The sequence below is a fragment of the Melanerpes formicivorus genome, unplaced genomic scaffold (genome assembly GCF_026170545.1).
Source record: "Melanerpes formicivorus ecotype bairdi unplaced genomic scaffold, bMelFor1.0.p_v2 SCAF_72, whole genome shotgun sequence".
Taxonomy (NCBI): domain Eukaryota; kingdom Metazoa; phylum Chordata; class Aves; order Piciformes; family Picidae; genus Melanerpes; species Melanerpes formicivorus.
This window is the reverse complement of record NW_027142424.1, coordinates 3418079-3444832: the sequence shown is the minus strand read 5'-3', so window position 1 is coordinate 3444832 and position 26754 is coordinate 3418079. Positions and strand designations below refer to the sequence as shown.

At 44.2% G+C, this 26754-nt stretch overlaps 1 protein-coding gene across 4 annotated transcripts; it reads left to right on the top strand.

Annotated features, from left to right (window-relative positions):
- Window positions 1-1394: 1394 nt before the first annotated feature.
- On the top strand, window positions 1395-26449 carry RILPL1 (Rab interacting lysosomal protein like 1). Of its 4 annotated transcripts, none has more exons than XM_068163532.1 (8): window positions 1395-1913; window positions 5480-5630; window positions 11367-11485; window positions 12376-12594; window positions 16231-16403; window positions 16945-17037; window positions 21085-21172; window positions 23608-23693. In XM_068163532.1, exons 1-8 carry the CDS (start codon window positions 1617-1619, stop codon window positions 23611-23613), a joined length of 1146 nt encoding a protein of 381 aa, XP_068019633.1. In that variant the 5' UTR covers window positions 1395-1616; the 3' UTR covers window positions 23614-23693. The 4 variants fall into 4 exon arrangements, with proteins under 4 accessions (XP_068019633.1, XP_068019634.1, XP_068019632.1 ...); XM_068163533.1 differs by lacking the exon at window positions 21085-21172 and adding an exon at window positions 20156-20231 and having other exon boundaries at window positions 1396-1913; window positions 23608-23695; XM_068163531.1 differs by lacking the exon at window positions 21085-21172 and having other exon boundaries at window positions 1396-1913; window positions 23608-26449.
- The last annotated feature ends 305 nt before the right edge of the window (window positions 26450-26754 follow it).

Here is a 26754-nt window from a genome sequence, read left to right as displayed (position 1 = left end):
CTGCATGGGATCCCAAATCTTCAGCACACAGAGGTGTGATTTCTGACCCCTCAAACATGGGTGATGTTGAGAGATACCAGTTGCTTAGCTTGAATAAGTTTTAAATTGAATGAATCAGAATTATAATGTGCCAGAACCAGAGTAAATCAAAAGATAAGAAAGCTTCTGGGCCACTCAGTTTAGGAAGGATGCTGACTTGCTGGAACGAGTCCAGAGAAGGGCAACAAAGTTGGTGAGGGGTTTGGAACACAAGCCCTATGAGGAGAGGCTAAGGGAGCTGGAGTTGCTTAGCCTGGAGAGGAGGAGACTCAGGGCTGACCTTATTGCTCTTTATAACTACCTGAAGGGAGGTTGTAGACAGGATGATGGTCTCTTCTCCCAGGCAACCAGTACCAGAACAAGAGGACACAGTCTCAGGCTGCACCAGGGGAAGTTTAGGTTGGATGTTAGGAAGAAGTTCTATACAGAGAGAGTGGTTGCCCATTGGAATGGGCTGCCTGGGGAGGTGGTGGAGTCACCATCATTGAAGGTGTTCAGGGGGAGACTTGATGGGGTGCTTGGTGCCATGGTTTAGTTGTTTAGGTGGGTTGGATTGGTTGATGGGTTGGACACGATGATCTTGAAGGTCTCTTCCAACCTGGATTATTCTATTAAAGGCTGCAACCATCAAGAGTAGCTGCAACTAGCCAGGATAATGACCTGCCTGGTGTCAGCAAAGGAGTCTAACAAGGAACAGGTGACGCTGGAGGATCTCAAACCTAAATCACCACTGGACCGAAGGGAATGCGAAAGGCACATGAAGACCACAGGAAGAGCAAATGCAGAGTCTGAAAGGGTATAAATGTCCAGGGGTTTCTTTGTTTGGGCTTCCTCTCTGGAGGCACCTAGCTCAAGCTGACCCTGATGCTGTACTATTCTATTAAACTATTTGTGTTTATGAGGTTGTGTGCCTGAGACTTAGCTTTGCTTCGGCTCAGACTGTGCTTCTTTAACAGCTGGTAACAAAGCCTTGTACAGAAGAGATCTGTACAGAAGAGGTCTGTACCACGAGAAATAACGCTGCTACCACTCAGCACAAGTACCAAGCAAAGAGCACCCACCTTCTGTGGAGCACCTGGAGGACCTTCTGTGATAGTTCTCCTTTCCCTCAGCCCAGGGAGCATACAGAGCACAACTCCACCATGACTCCATGAACCAAAGAAGCTGGGCCATAGAAAGCATAGAGGAAGGTCCGCAGAGCAGCAACTTCCACCTCAACTCTTCTCGCCCCGGGAACCGGCGAGAATCATCGGCTGCGGGCATGCGTGAGGCGTCCCCCAACCCTCCCGACGCCCGTCATTGGCCCCGAGCGGCGGGGCGGTGGTGGCGGGGCGGCCGTGCCCGCCCTCCTGGTGCCGCCGCTCCTCTCACGCCGCCCGGCCAAGTTTAAACACCCCCTCTCCCCTACCGCCGATCTCAGCCTGAGTTCGTGGGAGTTGCGAGGGGCTGCGGTCTGGGTGAGGGGCTGCCCGGTGAGGGGACGCCTTTGGGTGAGGGGGGGACCGGCTGCCGGAGGGGGACCCGGCGGGAACGCGCCCCGCCGCCGCCTATGAGGGCGCCGCGGGGCCGGGCGAGCCATGGACGGCGGCGGCGGGGCACCGCCCGCCTTGGAGAAGAACGCGGCGGAACTGACGGTCATGGACGTCTACGACATCGCTTCGGCCGTGGGGCAGGAGTTTGAGCGGGTGATCGACCAGCATGGCTGCGAGGCCATCGCTCGCCTCATGCCCAAGGTGGTGCGAGTGCTGGAGATCCTGGAGGTGCTGGTCAGCCGCAACCACATCAACCCCGAGATGGAGGAGCTGCGGCTGGAGCTAGACCGCTTGCGCCTGGAGAGGATGGACCGCATCGAGAAGGAGCGGAAGCATCAGAAGGTGCGGGTGGGGAACAGGGGGGACGCGGCGGGGCAGGGCTGTCCCCGCCTGCCGCAGCTCGGACGGGGGGGGAACCGGGCCCGGGACTGGCCGCCGCCGCCGTTCCCGTTCCCACCTCCGCAGCCGCTGAGGAAAACAAAGAGGGAGGCGGAGAGTGCGAAGCGTCGGGATGCGAGTGGGTACGGGCAAGGCAGGCTCACGGGAGCTGCGTGGATGCTGCCTGAGCCTCGCTGAGGGTTTGGGGGTGTTTTTGTTAGGCGTTTTTTTCCCCCTTCCCGCCTGGAAGTTTCCTTCCTTCTTCCCTTTCTCCACCCCTTCCCCAGTCACTGCATTTCCTTCCCCTCGTGTTTCCCGCTTAGGACTCTTGCTCCATCCCATGTCCTGAGGAGCAGATGGTGCTGCTTCCTGGTAGGCCAGGAAAAGTCACTGACAGTGATACACTTTTCTCTCCAGAACTGGGAACGATTTAGCAGCCTGGTCTTCGGGGCACAATTATCTGGTAGGCATATCATAGGAGAGAGATGGAGGACAGAGTGATTTCAGGGCAGTGTTAGAGTGGAAAAGTAGGCAAGAGCACTGTCCCAGATTCCTGCTCCATCCTCTGATGATAAGATGTTGTCCCTCAGCTTGATGTGGGATGGTCATAGTGTTCCCTGACACTACTCCCATGAGATTATTTTCCAAAGGTAACAGGACAGCATGAACTGCTCTGCTGACTGCAGTGGAAGTAGATCTACTCCTTAAATCATCCAGATAACTGATTTAATGAAATGGTCCTTCTAGTGCCTGTGCTAAATCATCACTGCTGCCTCCTGCCATTCCTGCTTGTGCACAGAGATCCAGAATAAAGAGGAGACAGGGAATTTCTGGAAGAAAGATCTCAAACTTCAAGAGTTGGCTTTAATTTAAATAAAGTCTTATGTTTTGAAAAGAGTCAGCTAGGGAACTTGCAGTCAGCATATGAAGAATACACCATAATTCCTGCAACATTTTGCAGAGGAAGTCTCAGGGCAGTGTCTCTGAAAAGGGTGACAGAAGCTCTTTAATGTATAAAGTCCTGTGAAGTCTTCAGAGTACGAAGTAAGAAGGCCTGGAGAATAGATACAAATATATGTACAAAACCTGTGCTTTTCTGATAGATCTACCTTGGAGGCAAGTGGGTGTCTCTTGTGCTGATCTGATACCATATCTTGACCCTCTGCTAGAATCAAATTAGCTGAGTCTCAGGTGCCAGAAGCTGTTTTGAGACCCTGTCATTTCTGGGAAGAGCTGCCTTAAGTCAGATCTCCCCACGGATTGCAGTGACCCCTGTACTGCCAGAGAACAGTAATTATTTATCTTGGATATTTGCAAAATGCTGTGTGGTAAAGTGGATAGTGAACTGAGCCTGGTAGCAACACCCAGTATCATTGTACAAGTTGATGTCCTATGGAGATGCTTCTGAAGCTCACGTGTGTTAAAAAGTTTCCTAAACATGGCTGCATAACACTGTGCTTGCCTCACGTCATCTGCTCCCATGCCAGTTAACCATTCTACTCTGCCAGCTTCTCTAATTGTCACCAAATAGCTCACGGAGTGTTCAAACAATCCAGACAAAACTTTGGTGGAAATATATCTTCGTAAGGAAAATAAAGTGCATAATCCACACATTTTGAAAATAATCTAGTTGATTCCCAGTGCACTGAGTCACTACAGAGCAGTTGTGTCATCAGCTGTCTTCCAGCATGAGAGTTTAAAGGACTGACTCTTCTACAGGACAGGTACTGGTAAGCAGGACAAGTTCAGAAACAGTTAGACTCGAAAGCCTTCCAAAAATACCCAACAAAACAATCCAGACAGGCTTTTAGTGGTCATTGCAAGCATCAGTTTACGAGACTTTAGCACTTAAGATCTTTATATGTGATTTTGTTTTGCCTATAAACCTGGGTTTAGCACTGCCCAGCACTTCCTGAGCCAGCTGGCACCTACTGACCCAGAGATCTGCCTTCTCTAGCTGATACTTCTCCTAATGAGGGTTCAGAAGTTACTTTCTGCTCCAATTCATTGAGCTCTTCAATACCAATAAATAAGAAAGTTTGCCTAAGCATAACTGAATATAATTGTGTGTTTACAGTGGGGACATACCTAAGTGATTTAAGTTTAGATAGTTTGGGGTCTGGCTTGTTCTGTTTTACCAGTGTGCTCAGAGCTATCTAAACTAGGTCAGTGCATTATTTTAGCTACAGAGTTGTAATATGCAGCGTCACTGTCAATAGTCTGGGTGTTTGGCAGCATAAAGTTTCATTACAGGTTTGTTTTTCTCTCAAGATAAAGAATTTTGAGTAAAACAGAGATGTTTTTTCTTTACTTAACTATCATTATTAATAGCTTACAACACCTATATGTTACTTAAAATCTATTTATCCTCCAGTATTTCCTGCAAAACTTTCAGCAAGCATTACAGAATGTCATCAATGCAGTAAGAAATGCTGGGATAAACTGGCTTTTGGACCTGAAAGGCAGTAGTGCCATGATTTCCCACTATCAGAGTGTACATTCAAAGCAGAAAGCTATCCAGTAATCTCTCAGCAGAGCTTATTTTAGCCTAGAGCTGTGCTTGGCAGGGTTGTTGTCTGAATGTGTTTTGTTGTTAGGTCGGAAAGGGGCAGGCTGGATGAATGTAGAAGTCAGCCAATGACTCAGCCTGGCTCCAGCAATTTGCATGCAGCTTTTTTTTTGTTCAAAGCACATACATGAAAATGGAGCAGAAAATGCACACCCCCCCTGCAGAACTATGATTTGGCAAAGGCTTTTGGAGCAAATAAAGCTCTAAACACAGTGGTTTTCCTTGAGGACTTGGTAGGTTTTGTCCTAATTTGACCTTTACAGGGATTGGTGACAGCTGCTGTTGACACAGTGTCCTGACAAATGGGAGTTGTTTTGACTGGTCTCACTGTCACTACCATAGATGCCAGTGGAGACACTCCATATAGAACAATTTACATAAGAAGCAGCAGTTTTGTCTTGTGTTTACCATGAGGAGCTGGAGCTCTGGGCTCCCTGCACAGTGTCATGCACTCATTTTACTCTTGTGTTTCATAACAGAAATTTGGGCTATAGATGCTGCTCTTTCAAAATGAGCATGCCCAGCACTGACTCCCCTGGGCCATGCTGTGTGATGTTTCTGGGGCATTTATAACAGCTTTGGTGGCTTCCTCCTGGGATGCAGGAGGTAATTCTTGTTCATGTTTGGTTACCTTGTCCAACACAGCAGTCCCTTTAATCTGGTCCTCAGAATAAACTGTGGCATAAGGAGTCATCCTTTGAATAACTTACACAGCCAAAGTGTTTGCATCAGGAATTGTCTCCTTGTATATTTACATTCAGCACATAGCAAAAGGAGAGTTTGAGAGTTGGTTTCTTGATGCTGGCATTAGAAAAGTAGATGTCTTCTAAGAGATTCAAAGTAGTCACATGTAATGGTTTTCTATACAAATCACAGTAGGATTGTTACCACTCTGATCTGTAAACAGTCCAGTGAAAGCATGTTTCAAAATATAAATGTGTTATCCTGGTCTACCCTTTAGGAATTAGAACTGGTGGAGGATGTCTGGAGAGGGGAAGCACAGGACCTTCTTACCCAAATTGCACAGCTGCAGGAGGAGAATAAACAACTGATGACAAACTTGTCTCACAAAGACATTAATTTCACAGAAGAGGAATTTCAGAAGCATGAAGGCAAGTTTGATACTTCAAATTGAGTACTTGCTTTTGTTATAAAAAGCAATACTTTTAAAATCAAAATATTTTGACTGGGTATTCTGGCTTTCTTCCTATAGATTAATGCAGGTCTGGGTTTTGGGGGTTGTTTTGTTTTCTGCCTGAATAGAAAATCTCTGAATACATGACGACACTGAAGACATGCTAAAAGGTGGAGGTAGGAGGGAAAGAAAAGCTTGAGCAACTTTTTGTTTGCCTGAAAAGCACCTCTGAAAGTAAAGTTTGGCTCCATTTTATTTGGTCTATCACTTTTTCCCCTGCTTTGCATTTTGCAAAAGGCATTGTTAAGCCCTCCTTATGTAGTCTAAGAATCATACATTCAGCAATGTTTATTTCACACTGTTATGCACAAAAATAAGTGCAACTGTTGATCTATTCCAGATAAGTGTTTGTAAAGCAGCAAATCAAGATTTCTTTGTCTGAATTGTATCATGCCATCATATGGAAACATCATGATAGTCTCCTAGAATAGGAGATGGGTTTTACTTACTTTACCTGCCTGTGGGGGTCCCTCTCTTATTTGGGACTTAGAGCCAATTTGGAATAAGTGGAGAGATTTCTAATTCAGGGAGTAGGTGAATCCTAAGGAGCTGAAACAACCAATTTGTGTCAACCTCATTTTTGAAGCAGATGCAGGCATAAGATTCTGACTTGCAAGTACAGGTAGATTTCACTGCAGCAACTGAAAGTGTTGCTATCTTCAACTCATCTTCAGCAAACAGCTCTTTCCCAAGAGCAGGGGCAGGTGAGCAGATGTCTCTTTGCTCCACAGTTCATAGCACAGAATTTGAGGCTGCTGACTACCAAGTCAATTTCGTGACACTTTGCTGAGGAGTCAAAAAGATGAAGGTACAGCTTTGGGAATGAGGCAGCCTTGAGCTGAGAGATGGGGCAGACAGCTGAGAATGGTAACAGTGCCTCTACAGCAGCAAAACCTGCCTGTGATGGTGAGTCAGTCTGGAAGTGGGTGGGTTACTCTTTGTGCATGGACAGGACTCTGGTCCAATGCTTCAAGACACAGCTCTACTTTGACATAGGTTCAGATAATCAGTGAAGTTGTCTCTCCCTCTAAAGGCTAGCAGACTGTGTGTGACATGCAAAGCCACCGGCCAGTCTGAAGAACAGACCACACAGCTGAGCCATTGCAGCTCTCCAGTAGAACATTAGGAACAAGGAGATATCCTTTTCCAGGCACAGGAGGTTGGGATTCAGTGCAGGTTTGCTGTAGGTGGACGAAACTGTCAAAGACTTCAGAAGTTGCACTGCTCACTCTCCCAGAGGCTGTGAACTGCTCACTCACCCTGGGGGAGGAGAATAGTGAAATCTTCAAGAAGGACAAATTGTTGCACTTCTCAAGTTCACCACTGCTTTACAAACAAATGCAACACTTTCAATTTAGGAGTTGAAGAAGCAGTTCAACACCAGCCTGACAAACTCCATGCAAAATTCCAGAATGGCAGGGATGAGGCATGGGCCATGAAGATTGGCATCTTGTTATACAGAGCCACCTTCCCCTTGGTATTTTTTGTTGTTGTTGTTAATTTTATTTATTTTTCTTTTCCTTTCCTCCTTGCAGAGGGTATCTAGCTCACTGCAGCTCATGTGCTTGTATTTAAATATAGCCATACTCTTCACGTTTAGCTAGCCAAGCAAATGCCAGGCATGCTTATCATGTTATTTTTACTGTGTCTGACCCAAGTATAATAACAAACAAAACCTACAAACTCATTCCAGAGAGCAGATTCTGGGATCACGGATATAATTTTTTTGCCAAAATCATCAGTTCAAATTGAGTCACATTAATTTATCACAACTCCATCTTATTACTGGGACCTGTTACATCAAACCCAACTGTTTTCCTTTTAGGAATGGTATAGATTTGGTTTAGAATAAACCAGGTTGGAAGAAACCTTCAAGATCCTCACGTCCAACCCATCAACCAATCCAACCCACCTAAACAACTAAACTGTTACTTGTTTGGGTAGTGTCAAAAAGTAGTCATGCTGCTTGTTTTCAGTCTCCATCACTTGATCAGGTACATGTAGAGTCTACAGAGGCAGGTTTTCAAGCTGAGTACTTTGTTAGCTGGACTGACTTTGACCAGACTCCAGTCTTCATGTCTCAGCACAATTTAGTAGTGTGATCATGTCTCCCCGTAGTGCTAGCCCCTGGGATTAGCAGCTTGCTGCTTGCGCGCCAGACAGTTAAAAGAGTTATTTTTAGCACAGGCAACAGCGGACAAGACTTCAAGATTCAGCCCTTGGCAATTAATAGTCACATCAGAGTTCACAGAGCCTCATTTCAGCATAATGCTTAACAGAGAGGCAGAGGCAATTCTATCTAACCAGGAGTATTCTGCACAGAGAGGCTGAGCAGAGCAGGCTATGTTTGAAGGCACATGTGACAGAACATAAAATATACAGGAGCTGAGTCTGCAATATCCATTGAGGGTGCTCCTCCCAGGCTCAAACTGAGCACTGTTTGATGGTACTGACTGACTGATGGCAATATCCTACTTGACCTAGCATGCATCAAACCGGACAAGCAGGCTGGTGTTTCACTGCAGCAAGGGCAGCTGCTGTCTCAGGCTGGCTGTGGTAGGACAGGCAAGCAGCAGGATCTCAACAGTTGTGTGAAGCTCTTGTGTGGGTTGAAGTCCGTCGTCCCCCCCCCGTTACTCTGCCAGACCAACTCATTTAGAACCAAATGAAGCTGTATTTACAAGCAAAAGCTACACTCTACAATGGAATGCAATGAATATGTACCAACATACAGTATTTACAATATTACACAGGTATTTACAATTAATAAATAGCACAAGGACCCTCCTGGCCAAGGACCAGGGGCAGCTACTAGCTTCTCCCTCCCTGCCTCTCCCCTTACCCCCTGTACAAAAGAGATGAGAAAGGAGCAGAGAAGTTAGACTTAGCCAAGGCCAGCCAAAAGCACATTCTCTCTCCTGAGTGAAGCAAAACCAGAGAGAGATCAGGAGAGAAAAAGAGGGAAGAGTTGTTATGGTACAGCTTGTCTTATTCTAGGTATTTACCCAATTAATTAGTTTAGAATAATCTTTTGTTTTCCTTTTTACACCCTATAGTGATTCATTTATATTTTTCTACTTTTCTGCTGGAAATCTGTAACTACATTTTAAAGGCATTGCCTAAAACCACCACACCCCTGTTTTGGTTGGGTTTTTTTTTGGTGTGTTTTGGCTTTCTTTTCTCTTGCCTGAACAATGCTGTGATCACAGCAATCAGCAGGAAGCTGCTCATAGGATGTGCCTAGGGAAACCAGCTGGGTGTGCCATTTAAGATCTTGCAGTTATTAAGAGTTTGAATCAGTCAGAGATAATTACTTTACATTTAGGGCACTTAGTGATTTCCCTCTCCTCTTCCCCAGTCCCTGAGGAAACAGAAGAAGAGGTGACTGTTTCACAAACACTTCCCACCTTTCCTTTCCCCTTCTCTTGAAATAAAAATAATAATGTAGCTATCTGTGCACACAATTGAAGTCTTTTGGGTTCACCAAATGTTAGGGAGAAAAATGAGCACAGTGGGAGGAAAAGCAGTCAGCACTGAGAGGTACTTTATTCTTTAAATAGTACCTGCTATCCAGAGATCTTAAAGTATTTCACAAGTACTAATGAATATAGCTGCACTCACTATTCCTAGCTCTTGCTGGGGGAAAAGCACCAGTCTAAAGTTTCACTGCAGTCCCTCTGTGCCTCAAAGCAAAGTTTGGGATATTTGTTTGCTTGTTTTAAATACAGCCTTGAAACTGGCTGCAGAGGCTGGATCCAGGAACCTGTAATGGGGTTTGTGGATACAGTGGTGTACCAGACCTGTGTTGTGCTAGGAGAACATGGAACTTTGAAAGAGTTTAGCACAGTATGTGGCAGTGTCTGCTTGTCCTCCCTGGGGGGTATGAGTTGTTAGCACAGTGAAGAATTTAAATTCTCCTGCAAAGCACCTACAGCAGATAAGGACCAGGGCCCCAAAATAGAGTGGGCTGACTTACCACAGAAGGTAAAAAGATGATAATGTAACACTAGAATGTCAGCACTATGTCACTCTCAGCTGTTTTCTGGGGGTTGGCAGGAACATGTCTTCTGAGCCACATTCCCACCTAGCCATGATCACCAGTCCTTTTCCCATCACAGCAGTTACCTGTCCTCTGCTGTAGCATAGCTCTGGTCCTTTACCAATAAGGTGAAAAAGGAGCTGCTGTTCCCTCTGTTTGCAGTAGCATTTATGCAGTAGCCTTTATGCCTGCATGGGAACCTATGGCTGCTGCAGGAGTGCACATCCACCAAGAGTTATTTCCTTTCACAGGTTTGTCTTGTTCTACTGTATTGTCCATCAGTTCAAGCTGCAGACAATCTGTAGGGTGGAGTTCCTAAAGGCATGCAGCCCACATTCTCCTACGGGAGCAACTTTGGATTTCGCTGATGAGGGAAGAACATAACCAGAAATTCTGAGCTAATGTTAGAAAGCAGAGACTTGACAGCTGGGTGCATTTGATATGTATGCAGTGAATTTCTGATGTGGGAACTGCTTTAACATATTCAAAGGGAAGTGACTTTCCAGCCACCCCAAAAGGGTGAGTGAATTATCACCACTCACAGTTTATAAAAGGAGGAAGCTGAGGACCCAGGTAACTAAGTACTTTGCCAAAGGCAATGGAACGAGACAGCAGCAGACCCTGGATTTGAGCTCCTGCTTGGACTGGACTTTGGCCAGAGCAGCCACACACTGCTCTGGTCACAGACTTTTATCTTCAAGCCATCCTATAGAAGGTTGTGCAGTATGGTTTAATGGCCATGGTGGTGTTAGGTCTTTTCCAAGCAAAACAACTGTATGATTCTCTGATTCGATGGATTATCAAACTGCGTGTCTTTGTGCAGCTATCGGGAAAAGTTACTCGAGTAGATCTATCACCTCACTGAGTCAAATCATCTGGGCTGTTGGAGGATCCCAGCACTGTAGTTCCAGGAGTTCTCAATTATCTCCATAATGACAAGTGAAATGCCAAGTAGCATTTTTCAACATATGAAATATCACCCGATAGGATGGGGAAAGGACTGCAAAACGTGAGGATAAAATACTTGGCCACAACTGAGACTGAGTTTCTGTTCTAAATTCAGGGCGGAAGTACCCGCCGAAGGTCATCTTCTTTTCACTCAACACACAACTGAGTTTCAACATAAAATCATTCTGGTCCAGTGTACATCAGCTGGTCTGGGTCTAGATGCAACCCACAACAGTGACATGTTGTTTAGATCTTGCTGAGGATCAGGCCACCTTTTTCACAAATTTCCCAGGGCCTTGGCCAGTTGATTCTGCAGATTATCATACAGATAACCACGCTCCCTGGGGGACTGTGTGAGCACTGCTGTAAAACTACTCAGACAGCAAGATGTAGCAGTGTCCCTCCATTGTTAAAATATCTGTGAGGACTGTCAGTTCCTTTTTTAAGAAGTTTCTCTGCAGTGGCTTTACAGAGTGGATTGTGTCATCTGTGTTCTCTGTTACCCTTGAAGTAACCTTCAATGCATCTTCCACCAGCGTCTCTCTAATTCTAGCAGCAGGCAACTTTCAGAGTCTTTACCTAAATATTTCTCACTGCTACTGGTCTCAGACTCAGCAGCTCTTGATTGTCCTTAGTTGGTTTCCTGTGTTCTCTTTTTTCAAGCAGGAATGTCAGAGAGAGAGCGGCAAGTCATGAAGAAGCTGAAGGAAGTGGTAGATAAACAGAGGGATGAAATCAGAGCAAAGGACCGCGAACTCGGACTTAAAAATGAGGACGTAGAGGCTGTAAGTGGCTCTTAGTCTTTCTTTTCTCATCTTTCTCACCCATACTACCACAGCCAGGAGTGCACTCCCACATCGGGGATGCACCATGTACTGGTTACCTCTTCACAGAGGGGTAGGTGGAAGGGGCCTGAGCCCAGCTCAGGTCACTTACTTTTGCCAGAGGTGCACAAAAGGTCACTGAGGGGATGGATGGCCCTAGGAACCATAGCACAAGGGATCAGGGCTTAGTCTTAGATGAATCACAGACTCCACTGTGACTGGGAATCACATGATGTGTTGACTCTTTCTGTGTCAGGAGGAATGACCTTCTTACCCATATTTTGCTTCCCATCTTCGTGTTGCCTCATGTCCTTATGCCTTAGAGGGCCAGATCTAGATCATCTCTGCTCTACCCAAGTGCTTCTGGCAGGTGCTGTGACCTTTCAACTCAGCACTATCCATGCAGCACCCAGCAGGTCGCATCCTGACTTATGAGAGAGCCTAAGAGCTCAAAGCCAAATACTTATAAATTGGATGCTAAGGATTCTTTTGTCTTGTCTTCCTCTCTTCTACTCTAGGTTAAGATTTGATTCAGAACCCTGTAAGCCACATTATCCTTGAGTTTTGCTTTTTTGAAACACAGTATGAGAGCTGGTGGATTTGCTTTTAGCTGGAGAATTCCCTGTTCTAGGGGAAAATGCCTCTTTACTCTAGAAATCAATTAAATTGCTGTGACTGCAACTATAGTAGGTAATTAGCTATTAAAAATTTATTCTGGGGGTGAGGAGGAGTGGGGAGGATTTTGCAGATTAAATTGAAGAGGAATCTGCCACTTGACCATAATGTTTGGGATGTAGCCATCATGGCTGATGGCTGAATAGATACTGACCTATTGCATCGATGTTTTGCAGCTTCAGCAGCAGCAGAACAGGTTAATGAAAATCAACCACGACCTGCGGCACCGGATCACTGTTGTTGAAGCTCAGGGGAAGGCACTGATTGAGCAGAAAGTGGAGTTGGAAGCGTATCTACAAACCAAGGAGCAGGAGATGGGCAACCTGCGAGCAGAGCTGGGGAAACTGAGAGAAAAGCTGCAGGGTGAAGACAGCCAAAATGGGGAGGAAGTAAAGGTAAGAGGCGTTTTCAATCACTCTTTAAATGGCCTTTTAAAAAGCTTTGTTCTTCACACCAAGTGCCTCTTCTTTGGATAAACGTGACTGATACACATCACAGGCAATTGTAAGATTTGAGGACAGCACTTTGTTTTCAGGGGTGCCATGCAGAAAGCATGTGGCAGGAAAATGCTCCTTCTTCCTAAAAGAGGGACCTGGTCTCACAGAGGGGGGAGTGGTAGCACAAGTTAGCAGTGGGATGTTTGCATTAGGGAACAGCTCCTCCCTTAGACTTGGCTACCCATCGTACATCCTAGGGAGTGTAATATTTGGGTCATGCCTAGGCTGCTGAATTCACCAGATACCAGAACAAATCATTACTTCAAAAGAGTATGTTCTATTAAAGTCATTATGAGGCAATCCTAAAATCCCTGAAATATCAGCTGCTAGTTTGTCTTGGAGGCACACAGTGCTTTGGTAGTGCTGTGTTAGTGTGTTTGGCTTCACTGTGTTAGTACACATCAACCCCTTCCCTCAAAAGAAAATAAACTGATCCCTTAAACAGTTTGGGTTTTCCAAAAGAACCGCTGACAAATAGCTTAAGCCTTGCTGAGAATGCAACTATGCAAGCTCTAATGGGGCCCAAAGGTGCAACACACTGTGGTGGTGATAGCATAGTAGAACCATAGTAGAAAAGAAATTGTGTCAGAAGCAGTCCCAGGGGTAGTGCAGAACTTGTCAGCTGGTCCTCTTTGTGCTGATGGAACTGTTGATCTCTTGGGACTAAGCTGGTCTTTTGCTCCCAAACCAACATATAAATATTTGAAGGCATCTTTTAAGGGAACCAGCTCTGGCCTTATTTCTGCTTTTGCTTCCTGTTAGAATTTGTGCAGAGAAGTGCTACTGGTACAAACATGCATCAATAGCAGATGTTACTGCTCGCACACTCAGGTACTTGCAAGAACAGGCAAAGTGGCAATCTGCAAATTGAGCTGGTGCTGAGATCAGAGCAGCAGGAATGCAAACTTGAGGGGAGCTTCCTGAGAAAGAGGCATCTCTGACCTGTGGCATTCCTTAGACCTCTTTATGATTCTTACTACTTTCCTGTGTGCTTATGATGCTACTTCTGTCTTACTAAAGCATCTATGTTATATTTCCTTTTCTTAATGCTGCTCTTAGAGTGCAAAATAGGGTAAGGAGTATCAGGATAGGAAAGGACTTAGAGGAGCAGTAGCATATGAAGCTGATTGGCTGGGGGGTTTAGAAAGAGCTCCAGTACCAAGTGGCATTGTCAATGCCCAGTAGACTGCATCAGGGAGTAAAACATCCATTTCACTTGCAATAGTAGGAATATATGTCAAAAAGCAAAGGCTGAGGAGGTACCCAGCTCCCTCCTGGAATGTGACAGTACTGTGCTGACACGTCAGTGCTGAGTTGGGTATGTACTGTATTAACAATGAAGGGGATGATTTCATTGCTGTTAATTCAGCTAGGACACCCAGCTTTGCAAATGGGGATGTGGAGCCTAGGCCTAGAGCCAGCAGCAGTGAAAGTGTCTTCAGTCTCTGGAGAGAAAGGATGCATTCTTTACCTCTCCCTAACTCATCAGTTCCATGGCAATGGCTCCTCTTCTAATTAGAGCCATTCCCCGCTCCCTCTGCCAGGATGATGGTTGGACAGGAACTGCAGTGGGAAGCTGAAAGCTAGAGTAGCTGCGTGCTCTGGAATGGAAGCTGCTTGTTGGCCTCAGTTGAGTACTTTTATATTGGCTACAGGCTGCTCAGGCTGTGCTGATGTGAGCTAGATCTAGGAAGTATAGTTTATTTAGACAAAAATGTGGGGCAAATATACCACCAAAAGGAGAGGCATCAGCTTTGAGCCTAATCTACAGGGGTTTGGGAAATTTCCTTTGAACCTCTCATTAGGTTGCATCAATCTTTATTGTATTCTGTGTAAAGAAATGCATCTGGGTGAATGGGGTGAATCAAACAAAAGGGCATGTGAGTGCTGCTTTGCTGCTTTGTCTTTGCAGGACAAAGACTGCAATCCCTGCTGTGGAAATCGAGAATGCATCAACTTTAGCTCAGCCAAGTTGATCCTGAAAATCATGTATCAATACCCAGCAAAACTGTTCCACAAATACATGAGCTCAGGCTTAGAAAAAGTGGACTCTAAGAATTTCAGTACTTAGCTCCTCAGATTTCCAGCTTCTATACTAGCAAGGTGTCATTGCAACACCATTGCTCTGACACTCTGATCTCTGCATCCTGCTAGGAGGACGAGTGGCTGACCTGGCTGCTGGCATCTCTGATTTCATGTGCTGGCCTCCAGTCAGTCCTTGCAAAAAGCATCACATTTCAAATCTACTTTCACATTTCCAATGTACTTTGCTACATGTCAAATGTCCTCTGCCAGAACACAGTCCCCTGCATTTATTAGAATTCCTGCAGACCTCTAAAGGCTTGTAGCTGCTTTTCAGCATCTTAATTGTGAGACCCTTTCCCAGAAGCTTGTGATTTCTTATGAATCGGTTCTCAGCTTTGTGCAGACACTAAGTGGAACAGGAGAGGATCTGAACAATGGTTATCTGTGTGATGTGTTTATAAAGACCACATATTTTCACAAGCAGTTAAGGGCAAATAGTTCTGTGAAAGTGCTAGAGTCTACCTGGGTGACAGGAAGTAGCCCCACAGGCTTGGGAATCCAGCCATGTGCCTACAGTGCAAGCTCTGCCTTGTTAGGAGCCACAGAAGCTGGACAGTGGCAGGTAAAATTCCTCTGAGCATCTAGTGAACCCTACTCAGGAAAAGAAGACACAAAGGTACAAGTTATAAATGCCTCAGATCTATCAGTCATCTGCAGTTTTCTCCTGTTTTGTAGCTAGATCCTGGGGCTAACACCAATCCTGCTTTGTTATTAAAGCCATTAAGGAGATAGAAACTCAAATCTCCATTTGATATGTTTACATCTGAAGGAGCTGTTTCTATGTGGGAGGAGCTGGAAGGAGCTATTATGGTCTTTGCCTTACAGTTTTTTTCAATGTTTATATAGAAGGCTGATGTTTGACTTACTCCATTTGTTCAAAGTATGACTTTCTTAATCTGACTTGTTGATCAAAAATTGGACTATCCCTTTTCAGTGGATTTCTGGCAGTTTGGATTCCACTGGAATTTCTCCCCAAAAAGCCATCCCATAATGTGGCTCAACTCAGATGTATGTTCAGGCCTGCTAGAAAGTGTGTTCCTCTGTGCTACTCAACATGTAACTCTATGAAGGATTCCTGTGGGAAAAGGCTTTGATTGCAGGTCACAACACTTGAGAGCTTTCCCCAAACACCAGGTGAAGAGATAAAGCTGAGTTCAGACCATCTTTCAGAGGCCTGCCATGGTCTCACCAGTCCTGTGTGTGTCATTGCTTAACCCATGCACAGAAAGAACAAAGTGATGGGCTCACACAGTTGTTCTTGCTGACAGTCTTTAACATGAAAAACAAATTAGTTCTTTTTAGTTTTTTTTCTTAAAATCACAGTGTTTCTCTTAAAAGAGGACTGAATAGTGCTGAAAGCAAGGGGGTGGGAACTACACTTGAAAATACTGCAAACTCCTCAGACATGCACTCACGTGGTGAACTTAAAGCCTACATTTCACTTCCTAGGCAGAACCAAACAAGGATGACTGCCTCTCAGAGTCAGAGAAGATGGCAATGGACTTGAAAGATCCAAATCGCCCAAGATTCACCCTGCAGGAGCTCCGGGATGTCCTTCACGAGAGGAATGAATTGAAATCTAAAGTGTTTTTACTTCAAGAGGAGCTTTTATATTACAAAAGGTGGGTTAGCTCCCCCCTCCTGTTGCATGATATACACAGAGGAGCCACAGGGCAGGTCTGGAAACAATAACTGCGCTCTCCAGTGCTGTCCAACGAGCTTATCTTTCTGCAAAGACAGAGGCTGTAAGCATACAGCTGTAGTTTTGATCTGATTCCTCAAAACCGGGAAAAATTACATCCTTGCCTAACTCCCAGGTTTCCCTTGGCTCATAGAAAGATAACAAACATTCAATACTTTTGAGCTTTCAGAAATGAAGATGAGTGGGTCTAAAAAGAGAATGCTAGGAATTTTATTCAATGCTTTGCTCTTCTCTCTCTTCTTGACTCAATGGGAAGAAAATATTGAAAGGAGACCCAGTTCTAGGGGCTGTTCCTTGTTGGACAGAAAAGCCTCCCATTGATTTCCACAGACTTGGAACAGATTTATTTTTTTCCATTTCATCAGAGTACTACTTCAGATTGAATTTTACAACTTAAAAGTGCTTCCATGGCTTGGGAGGAGAACATTAATTATCTTTTTTTTTTTTTTCTTTCTTTCAAGTGAGGACACAGAAGAAGAAACGAGACCCCCTCAACCTACACCCATAATTCAGTCCAAACCCTCAAGCCAGCCTGAGTCTGGAATCAAACGACTGTAAGTAGCGTATTTTCTAAGGATACTGGGTAGAGTCTGCAAACACTAAATGTTTCTCATAGGTAGGACAGTTTTAAAGAATTTTAAAATTAAGATAACCACATCCCTGATGTATATGGGAGAGATACTGAAGGGGCACTTCACATGGAACAGAAACTCAGAAACTGGCTTTGGCCAAAGTTTTTGCCTATCCCTGGGATGACTTTTGGATTATTTCCTGCGGTACCTTTTGCTATCCTATGTGCAGACAGCAGCAGGGAGCCCAGCAGTACTCCATGTGCTTGTGTTCATGGGCCAGACTGATGTGCCCAAGGAACCCATTCCAGTTCTAATGATCCCTTCTGAAGTACACTCTTCAGGCTAACCAACAGAGCATATGTTTGCAATGTTTCATCATAGCTGGTATGAGCTAGTGAGCTCTTAAACATAGACACCTGATCTTCCTAGAGAATTTTCTTGTCTGGGCCACGTAGTGATACTCCAAAGGAAGTTTCTACTAATTGTGGTCTTATCCAGAGCATGGCTCAGCCTGCCCTGTGTGCCCAAAACTGAAGTCAGTGCTGGATCTCAGTTGTAGGAGCAATGCTTCTGTTCAAGTGCAAGCCTCAGTTCTTTAACACAGAGATCCTAAGGTGGTGGAGTGTCAGCAACCATGCTCAGATGATGTGTAAGGAGTGTTATTCACAGGTAAAACCAGCTATAGACCTGTCTCAGCTGGGTGTGGAGAGCAACGTTTCCCCATCACCCCACTGTGCCGATTTCCTTGTTGACCTAAGCCTTTAGGCCCTGACTTGCACTCTGTACAGCACAAAAACCTTTTGTTTGCTGAACAGATTGTTTGCTGGCGAGGACAGCAGCTGTCTTGTCTACAAAGAACCCCACCTTCTTCTGGTGCAGCATTTAATGTTGATGTCCAAAACCTAAGCTTACTCTCAGAGGTGTGCATTTACTAGTATACCAGCTAATTACAAAGTCACAGTGTTAGCCAATCTGTTTGTTTGTTGAAACTCCCTCCTTGTATCTTTATTCTAAATTAAGTTTTGTAACCTCACAGCAAGTCTCTGGATTTTTGTGATACTGGAAGCTTAACTTTTTTAATTGCAGAAATTATTTTGGAGTAGTCATTGTTTCCACATAGAAAGTTGTTCCATCCTGTCCCCATGTCCATAATCTTCAGTCCTTGTTTAATAATAGCTCTGTGAGAGTATGTTCTGCTGGAATATCTGGACTGATCCAAAACACCATAAAGTCAGGAGGGCACTTTTGATTACTTTCAGTAGACTCCAGCTTCTGTCTGTGCTGCTTCATTTGCTGAGAGAACCATTCCTCTCACACAACTGCAAAATACACTTTGAATTTGGACTTTTGAGTTGTCATTCTGCAACTGTGATGATAATAATGACACTTTGTCTCACAAGATCTCCACCCTAGAGCTTCTCTTTTCTTTTAAATCTATTTCCATGCTTTTAAAAGCCCATCCCATTGTGAAACATGGCTGATTCCAGCTTACACCATTTGTGTTGATTGCAGTTTCCATGCATGGTTTATGAAGCAAAAGCAGCATAAAAATGTAAATAGACTTTGTAAGACAGAGCACAGCTGACAGAGCATCAGCTTTGATCCTGCCTTCTGCACACAGGCATAAGCAATGCAGGGAGCCATGGCAGGAGGGGCACATCAAGTGTTTTCAACCAGTTAACTCACTGCTTTCTTCCTCTCAGTTATTTTATTATTGAAAACCTGTTGAGCATCAGCCCATCCAGTCCATGCACATTTTCAGACCTGTCTAATCTTCTTGTTTCTCAGATTCCATGTTAAATTCACCTAATGAAAGCCACCCACAATAAAACAAATCCATGTTGGTTTGGCCTTTTTCAGCAAAGGCAAGAGTCCTTTTCTGTGAGTCAGTGGAAGCATGCATTCAACCTGCTGTGAGGAAATAACTTTCTTTAGCTCTGTCCCTGGGTTTCTTTCTTCTTTCTCTTCATTCATTCATCATATTGAATACAGAAAGATAAAACCATCAGCTCTAATAACCTAAGTATGGTGATAGTTTTCAGGTTTGTTTTATTCTTGTAGCCTGACTGGACAGGATTTCTCTAGTGTGGGTTTTCTTTCCCTGCTCCTCTGTGTATGTGTTGTCAACAGTGGACTTGTAGCTGGGCTTTTAAAGGACAGGAAGATTCACTGCTGGGGAAAACAGAGAACCCAGGTGCTGTTCTGCCCTGTTATAACACCCCTTCTGCCCACCTGCCAGTCCCAGCTGTCTCCAGTGCTCCCTTCTCACGTCACTCTATGTCTGCCTGGGAAACACACTGGCACATGAACTCTCTGTGATGAAAACTTGTATTGCTGCTGTCAGTGTGCAGAATGCCTTTACAGATAAAACAGGGTTGCTTTTCCCTCTGTTTCAGGCCTTTCTTCCTAATCAAACAAAAAGCTGAGGTACAAAAATAGGAGATGCTGTTGCCTATCCCCTGAAGTTTTATGTTTGCCTGTGTAACGTGTCCTTTTTTCCCTGAACATGCAGTATCTCAGGGAATGAGACCTGTGTGTAGCCTGTGCCCTTGGAGATGTGCTCAGGTGATTTTGTGCTGCATCCACACAAAGAAAGGCAATCAGAAGTTAAAGAAATAAACATTTTCTCACTTCCAGGATTTGTAAGTTTAGGGCAAATTGAGCTCTGCTCTCTGACTTTTACATTTGTCTCTGCCACTTCAGATGGCAGACTTTTGATGAAATACTGTCACCAGGAGGCTTTACTGAGGAGGAAAAGTATGAGGATCAAAAATGCTCACTCTGTTTCAGGCAGCAAACACCCTTTTGTTTTCTCTTTAAGGATACATGCTTGTTTGTCACTGATGTAATGTCTAAAACCACCATAAGTTTTTGCAATCTACAAAAGCTGATGTCTGCTTCATTTCTGCAGCTCATAGACCACACCACAATGTGTAAAAATAGAAGTCCTAGCTACTGCTCATGATAAGGCAACTTTTGCTTGTTTGTTTTCATTTTAATCTGAGAAATAGCAGTTAGAGGGACTGTGTTGGGGAGAGCTGCATTTGATCACAAGTGAAATGTCTCTCACGATTTCAACTGAATCTTTAATTGACATTAGTCCACAGTTCAAAAAATTATTTGGCACAAGGGAGAACCTCTGAGGAGAATCCTTAGAAAAACAGAGGGTGTTCCAGGTATGGCTGATGGTGTGTGGGCAGGTTTGTGTGGGGCTGGCTGGGCACAGAGCACCCAGCCAGCACGCTCTTTTCAGCCTCTGAGTTGCATGAGTTGTATAATGCGCAGTGGAAAAGTGCTGAGCTCTTACAGAGAAACAGCCTTGCTGCCAGCCAGCTAGAAAGTGTTTGTGCTAGACAAGCTGCAGTTTCAAATGAGTATTTAGCTACCTGCAGTTGGCCTCTTTCTGCATGTAAAGCAATGCAGGTTCTTTTGGGACAGATACTCAGCCCTTTAACCAAGTAGCTGGCACAGGAGGTTATTTCAAGGTTTTACCTACAATACTGTTTTTTAACTTGAAACTATCAAACATAACATCTGTAAAACATTTGTAACTGTAATGCTGGTCCTGCCTAACCCTGTTCTCTGTGCAAATATCCAGTAGTCACAGCACAGCCCTGTTTTTTATCTCTTAACACATACACACACACACACACACACCTTCATCCTTCATTCCATTATGTATGTGCCTGTTTGTCTTTTGGGAAGAAAAACTTGCACTTTGCTCTGCATTGCTAGAGGTGGTAAAACCTTGATGAAATCCAACCCAGATTGCAGGCTGCCTCACAACAGAAAAGTGGTATCTTTTAGAAATTCAAAAGCAATTTAAACTATTACAGGTGACTAAATATGAGTTTTTCACTGAAGAGAACTGTCTTGGGTGATGCAGATCCACCTCTCCCTGTAATGTGTCCTGTGTGATAATTCAAAGTAACCCTGTGTATCATGTTTGCCTCTTTTCTTTTTAATGGAATGCTTTTTCTTTCCCTTGCTCCAGTCTTACCTCTTCTGTGTCTGTACTTTCCTGACCAGGATCTTTACAGCCATAATGCCCATGGTAGCAGCTGGATTGATTCCAGACGATCCCACATTGCAGCCAATAAGAAGACTTGTGTCCCTTGTAGGAATTGTCTTTTAATGTTTGGTACCGTGGTTTCCTTTTGCATGCCCCTGTGCTGATGTGCACTGCTGGTTGCATTCTCATTGGCTGCCTGTGGAATCACAGAAGAACCAAATGCCAATCAGAATGACCAGTCAGTACACAGCTCATAGTAGTCCTCCATGCTCATCCTCAAGTACTGACATTTTATCACCTTTTACCTTAGTGTTGCCACACTCAGCCAATCCTTACTCCTTAGAAAACTGTTTTAATGTGCAGTTTTAACCCCAGCATCTGTGAATTTTGCTTACAAAGCCTGCCTACTCACAATTCACACCAGTGTCTATCTACAAACCCATCTCATTCTAATGAGTGGTTACAGATCAGTCAGTTAGATTTACAGAATGTAATGGCTGATGCCTACATTAATTTCCAGTGTTAATTATAGGCTGTTGCTTCCATGTCTTTCTATCTCTGCACTGTGTATTTTGTCTCTAATGATGTATTTTGGAATAGACTATACCCTCCCAATAATCAGTTCCATCATCCTATTCATGGCTGTTCCCTGGAAGACATACTGCTAATTGTTAATGCAAAGTCTCTGCATTAGAATTGCTGCTTTAGTGATCTTTATATTTACAGCAGCAACACAGTATTCAAATTTCCTTTCAACACAGACATGCCTTTTCCAAACACTTCCCATGGGAGTTTTCCAAGTACATTAAAAGTGTTCATTGTTTTAGAAGGAATTTAGAAAGTCTAACCCTTCTGCTTCGTGTAGAGATTTTATGAACATATTTTTCCTTCACTTAATTTCATCATGAAGTGAAAAATTACTGAACTTTGACATTTGAAACTTACTGCATAAATACAGTAGTTCTTTGTGTGGACTTCAAGATCCTAAGCCTGGCCATGCAGGACCAAACATGTTCAGCAGAAAGCCTCAGTGACTAGACACTTCTTTTGTCAGCTGGAATTGGATCTGGTCCTGAAAAGACATAGCACATGTGTGTGAATTTATGAGCTCCTGTGATAAAGGTGGTAGAAAAGTATCAGCCTAATTAAGTGCAAAAGACTTATTTCACTATTAAGGCTGTGCATTTAAAGCCAGGAAATGCAAAAGTTCAGGTCCTGCTAGCAACATTAGCTATCTGACATGGCAGTTGTGTAGCTTTTTATGTCACTTTCTAGTCAAGAAAAAATTATTCTTAATATTCTTGCCATGAATAATTATCATCATGCTTACCTGCACCTATGAGAGGATACTTTTTCAAGAAAGCTGCTTTAAACCTGACCTGACACTCAAAACCAGCCTCCTATGTGACTAGACATGTGGAAGGGAGAACTCTCTGCTCTGCACAAGGCAGCTTAGACAGGACCATGGTACTGAGGGGAGACTTCAGGGCATGTGGGTGGAGGACAAATGCTGAGGACAGTGGGATGCGGACACAGGGTCAGGTTTATGACCTGACAAATATTCCGCCACCTGTCAAAGCTGACTTTGTATTTGCATAGTCTTACTGTAGCAGCAGTTAACAATTCCCCTCCTGGATCAGAACTGTATTATGCTGGGTATTGTGCAAGCAAACCAGTATTTTCCTCCTCAAGTGTACCAGTAAAACCAGAAAAGCATGCAGCCAATTCAACCTTTCATAGCTGGAACCACAACTTTTGCATTTCTCAGCAGACCTAGACACTGCTCTAACACCTCTTGTACTGATGACAAACGTGGAATTTACCTAACCAAGTAACTTCATCCTAGACAAATAAAATGCTACTAAGGACTTCTCCAACTGTATTTTTTTAGCTCTGTTGATAGCTGGCAATTTGTTATTGTATTAAATGGCTGTTGGTTCATGTACATCATTACCTCAGAGCACCCGAGCTGTGAGACAGGAAATGATGTGCACACTTTGTGCACTTGTTCAGAGCCTCCCTCCTGCAAACTCCTGTGCACAGAGCTGCATTTAATTGTTGATCTTTGCAGGAATCAAACCTATCAAAGTCTGTATGCTTGGAAAAACTGTGGAGGCTTATTTCTGTACCTCATGAATTTCCCTGCTGACAACCTTATAAACATTCTCTGTTTCTTGCTGTATGGTAAATTATACAGATTGAATGCCAAAGATACCACTTTACTTATGCCAAGAAACTAACCTGTATGGTGTTGCTTCTTTATCTCAGGGCTGGGTATCTGAGCAATACCTGCCCCTTGCAGAGTCAACAGCATTTAGAACTTATTTGAAGCTTCCATAGCCAAGCTGCTTGAGATTGCAATGACTTCATCTCTAATAACATTTTGACATGCACCCCCAACAGGCTTCACTGCCTTGATTTTTGCAGATGCAAACAGATTTTTTTGCTCTGTGTTTTGTTGTGCTGTGTATCGTGTTGGGTGTTTGAAGCCTTTCCAAGATGGTAAACAGTCTCCTTTCTTTTCCCTCCCTTCCCAAAAGGTTTAGTTTCTTCTCTCGTGATAAGAAACGTTTGCAGGCATCACAGAAAAATGTCCACTTCCAGGACACTTTTGGAGAATGGTCAAATTCAAATAAAGGTGACTCCTACACTGAACAAGGACAAGAAGCCCTGCAGCACCTGTGACTAAAAGCTTGAGGTGTTCAGTTTACTGCAGTAGATCTCAACACTCTAGTAACAAGAAGCTCTATAAACAAATCTGGCAGCTCATCACTTTTTTTTGCCTTGCACACCTCGGTGGTTGTGTTCCAGATGCACTCTTCAGAAGGGATCTCTCACTGTTTACTTGGGGACTGTTTGCTGAAAACAGAACCCAAGCTTTGTAGGAACAGTCACCGATACCCTGGGACATCAAAGCTTCTAGATGACTTGTTTTGTGCTGAATAACGAGTCCATGGTCTTGTTCATGCATTAACTACAGTAACACAAGCTTCTTTAAACCAAAAAAGGACCTGTGCCATTATTAGAAGTTTGTTTGCAGTGTACAATATCTAGTGGCAAAGACTCTTTTACCCTGTTTGTTAACACTATTGGTTGTTTGCTTTTTATTTCCCTAAGAATTCTTTCAAGAGGGATACAACAACTGGTCATGCTCCATGGCAGGTCTCAACACTGCTGTGTCCTGTCAAGTTCTGTTGGCATCTGCATTTTGCAGAGTAGCCCCTTGGAAATGCACCTGATACAAATTGACAAACTGGAGTAGCCTTGAGAGGGATAGCAAGAATATATTTGCCTTGCTGCTGATAGTGCCTAAAGCATGATGAAACTGATGGGTGAGGTGAGCGTGCCTTGCACTTTACTATGAGTTCTGCAGTATTAACGGAAGAGAAACTGGTTACAAGGAGGAATTCTAATGCTTCATTTTTTCCTTCTTGCCAGCAGCAGACAGCTGCTGTGAAGGAACTGGCTCAAGCAGCCACTTTCCCGCAGACACATTTTGAAGTCATTCTCCACTTTTCTGTCCAGATGAAACTGCCTAACTTCAGAGTGAAAGACACCCTCAGCTAGCTGACAGGAACTATTTTACCTGAATTAGAGATGACCCCAGCCCAGGACTTTCTCTCTGACTAGTCTAAATACTAGGTGGCCAGAGCAGATGAATCCCATGTGTGCAGGCTGCTCCACTGGTGTTGGCTGATGTTTTGGATAGCCTGCAGTTAGAGGGGCTTAACCTGCCCCTGAAAGCCCCCTGCAGCTGAACTGCCAGGAGGTAGGACTTGGAGTTCAGCTTGTGAGACCCCAGGATGTGACTGAGCTTGTACTTACAAAACCCACAACACTAAAACCCAGTACACTGTAATTTGCATAGTTTGGTGTCAGCACACTCCTCTGCACCATGCACCGCATGTGAGCCAGGCAGGAGAGGGTGAGCACATCCATGACTCCTTGTGAGGGAAAGCACACATGCTGGGAGAAGCCCTGCTGGAATACCATGCTGCTGGTGAGGATTATCTCTTTATGGTGAGGCCACAGGCAACTTAGTGCAGGAGGCTGTGAGCTGCTGTTGGCACCTTACCCCCAGCAACTACACTGCTCAGTATAAAGTCTCTTCTGAGGAGTGGCACTAAGCAGAAAACAATATACAGGCTGGAGTAAATCTCCAACTACTCCAGGTACTGAATAAAGGAAGAAGTCTTGAGGAACTCCTGCATGACAGCAAGTAAAAGCATTTAGTGCAGGCCAGTTTTTAATGCAGGGTAATCCAAGACTCTGGATTCTTTAAAGTGTATGGGCAGTGGTTCTTGGCCCATCTACAATGACACTGCCAGGGAACCATTCTTGCAGTGATGGGCTGAACACTGCTCTGCTCCTGACTGCAGCTGTGCTGTGTTGAACAGGTGCTCTAGGAAAGTGTTTACTGTGCCTCCCTTGTGTCACTGCAGCTCAGGGCAGGGAGGAAACGTGGCCTTATATGAAAGACATCTGCATCTGAAATAGTGATGGGATGCTGGTATTGGTCAGATTTTTTTGCCTGGTTACATTTTGGTAACATATCACAAGTTTTATGCTTACAGAATGTTGTACCCATAAAACAGCAGCACTTCCCCCCTTGTGTGAAAAACTATTCTTAAATGGGGAGAGTGTCTTCATTTAATGATATGTAAGTGGCTAAGATCTCAGTTTCACTTCAGTTGGGGGCAGAAAAAAACACCCACGGTACAGCCAACACCCACTGTATGGTTTGCAGGGCTTGGACACATTTAGAAGAGATGCAGAGATCAGAAGAAGCAGAGACCAGAAGAATGCAGTGGGTGCAGGGCCTGAATAAGCACATCACTTCTGAAATCAGCTGAGAGCAATGAACTGGGATAATAGAAACAGCCAGACTGAAAGGGTTTTCCCCAGCACCTAAGCTGGTGTATTAAAGGATGTCTCCTGGCCTAGAGCATGTAAGCCTCATCCTGTATGCTGCAGCCAGCACACTATTGTCAGGTCAGATCTGCAGCCAGCTTAAACAATGTCACTACGCAGTACAACCTTCTCCCACTCACCTCTAGCCCATTACCTCAAAACTCGGATTAGTCCCTCCTGCCCTGCGAGCATTAACACTTCACTCCTCCCATCACGTTTGAAACACTGAGTTTATACACTCCAAATGCCACCACAAAGGATGGTGGGTAGGGAAGAGGATGTAGATCTATCATGTTTTGTTTCCCAGCTAAAAGCTCCTTTTAGAAAAGGGGGTCAGGATGTTGTCAGGGGTGAACAATCCTGCCTGTGAAGTGCAGGATCACTGAAGTTTTTGGGGTTGATTTTATTTTATTATTTTTTTGTTGGGCAGTAAATCATTTTAACAGTTTAATAAATATTTCTGAAAACCAAGCATTTCTGCAAGACTTGTGTACTTCTTGGGGTTTGTGGGAAGTTAATACCATCTCTTTCTGCAAATGCTGCATCTGGCTCTGTCTTTCCCCTGAAAAAAAGCCTGTCCAACTCTTCATGGAAATAAAACCTCAAACTGGGCAAGATATAGGCTAAGGCCATTAAAAATACATTAGGAAGTATTTAGGAATGGTTTATGATGACAAAGAATGCAACAGAGCCTTCTCTAGAAAGCACTGTAAGCACCTTAGCAGATGTGTCAGTATACATGCTGAAAAAAGGAGATGCTTTGTCTCTGTTTTCCC

Coding starts and splice junctions, on each gene's coding strand:
- RILPL1 (XM_068163531.1), top strand. CDS start 1,617: ATGGACGGCGGCGGCGGGGCACCGCCCGCCTTGGAGAAGAACGCGGCG. Junction 5,631..11,366: donor GGAATTTCAGAAGCATGAAG/GCAAGTTTGATA, acceptor TTTTTCAAGCAG/GAATGTCAGAGAGAGAGCGG. Junction 17,038..23,607: donor GAGTCTGGAATCAAACGACT/GTAAGTAGCGTA, acceptor CCTTCCCAAAAG/GTTTAGTTTCTTCTCTCGTG.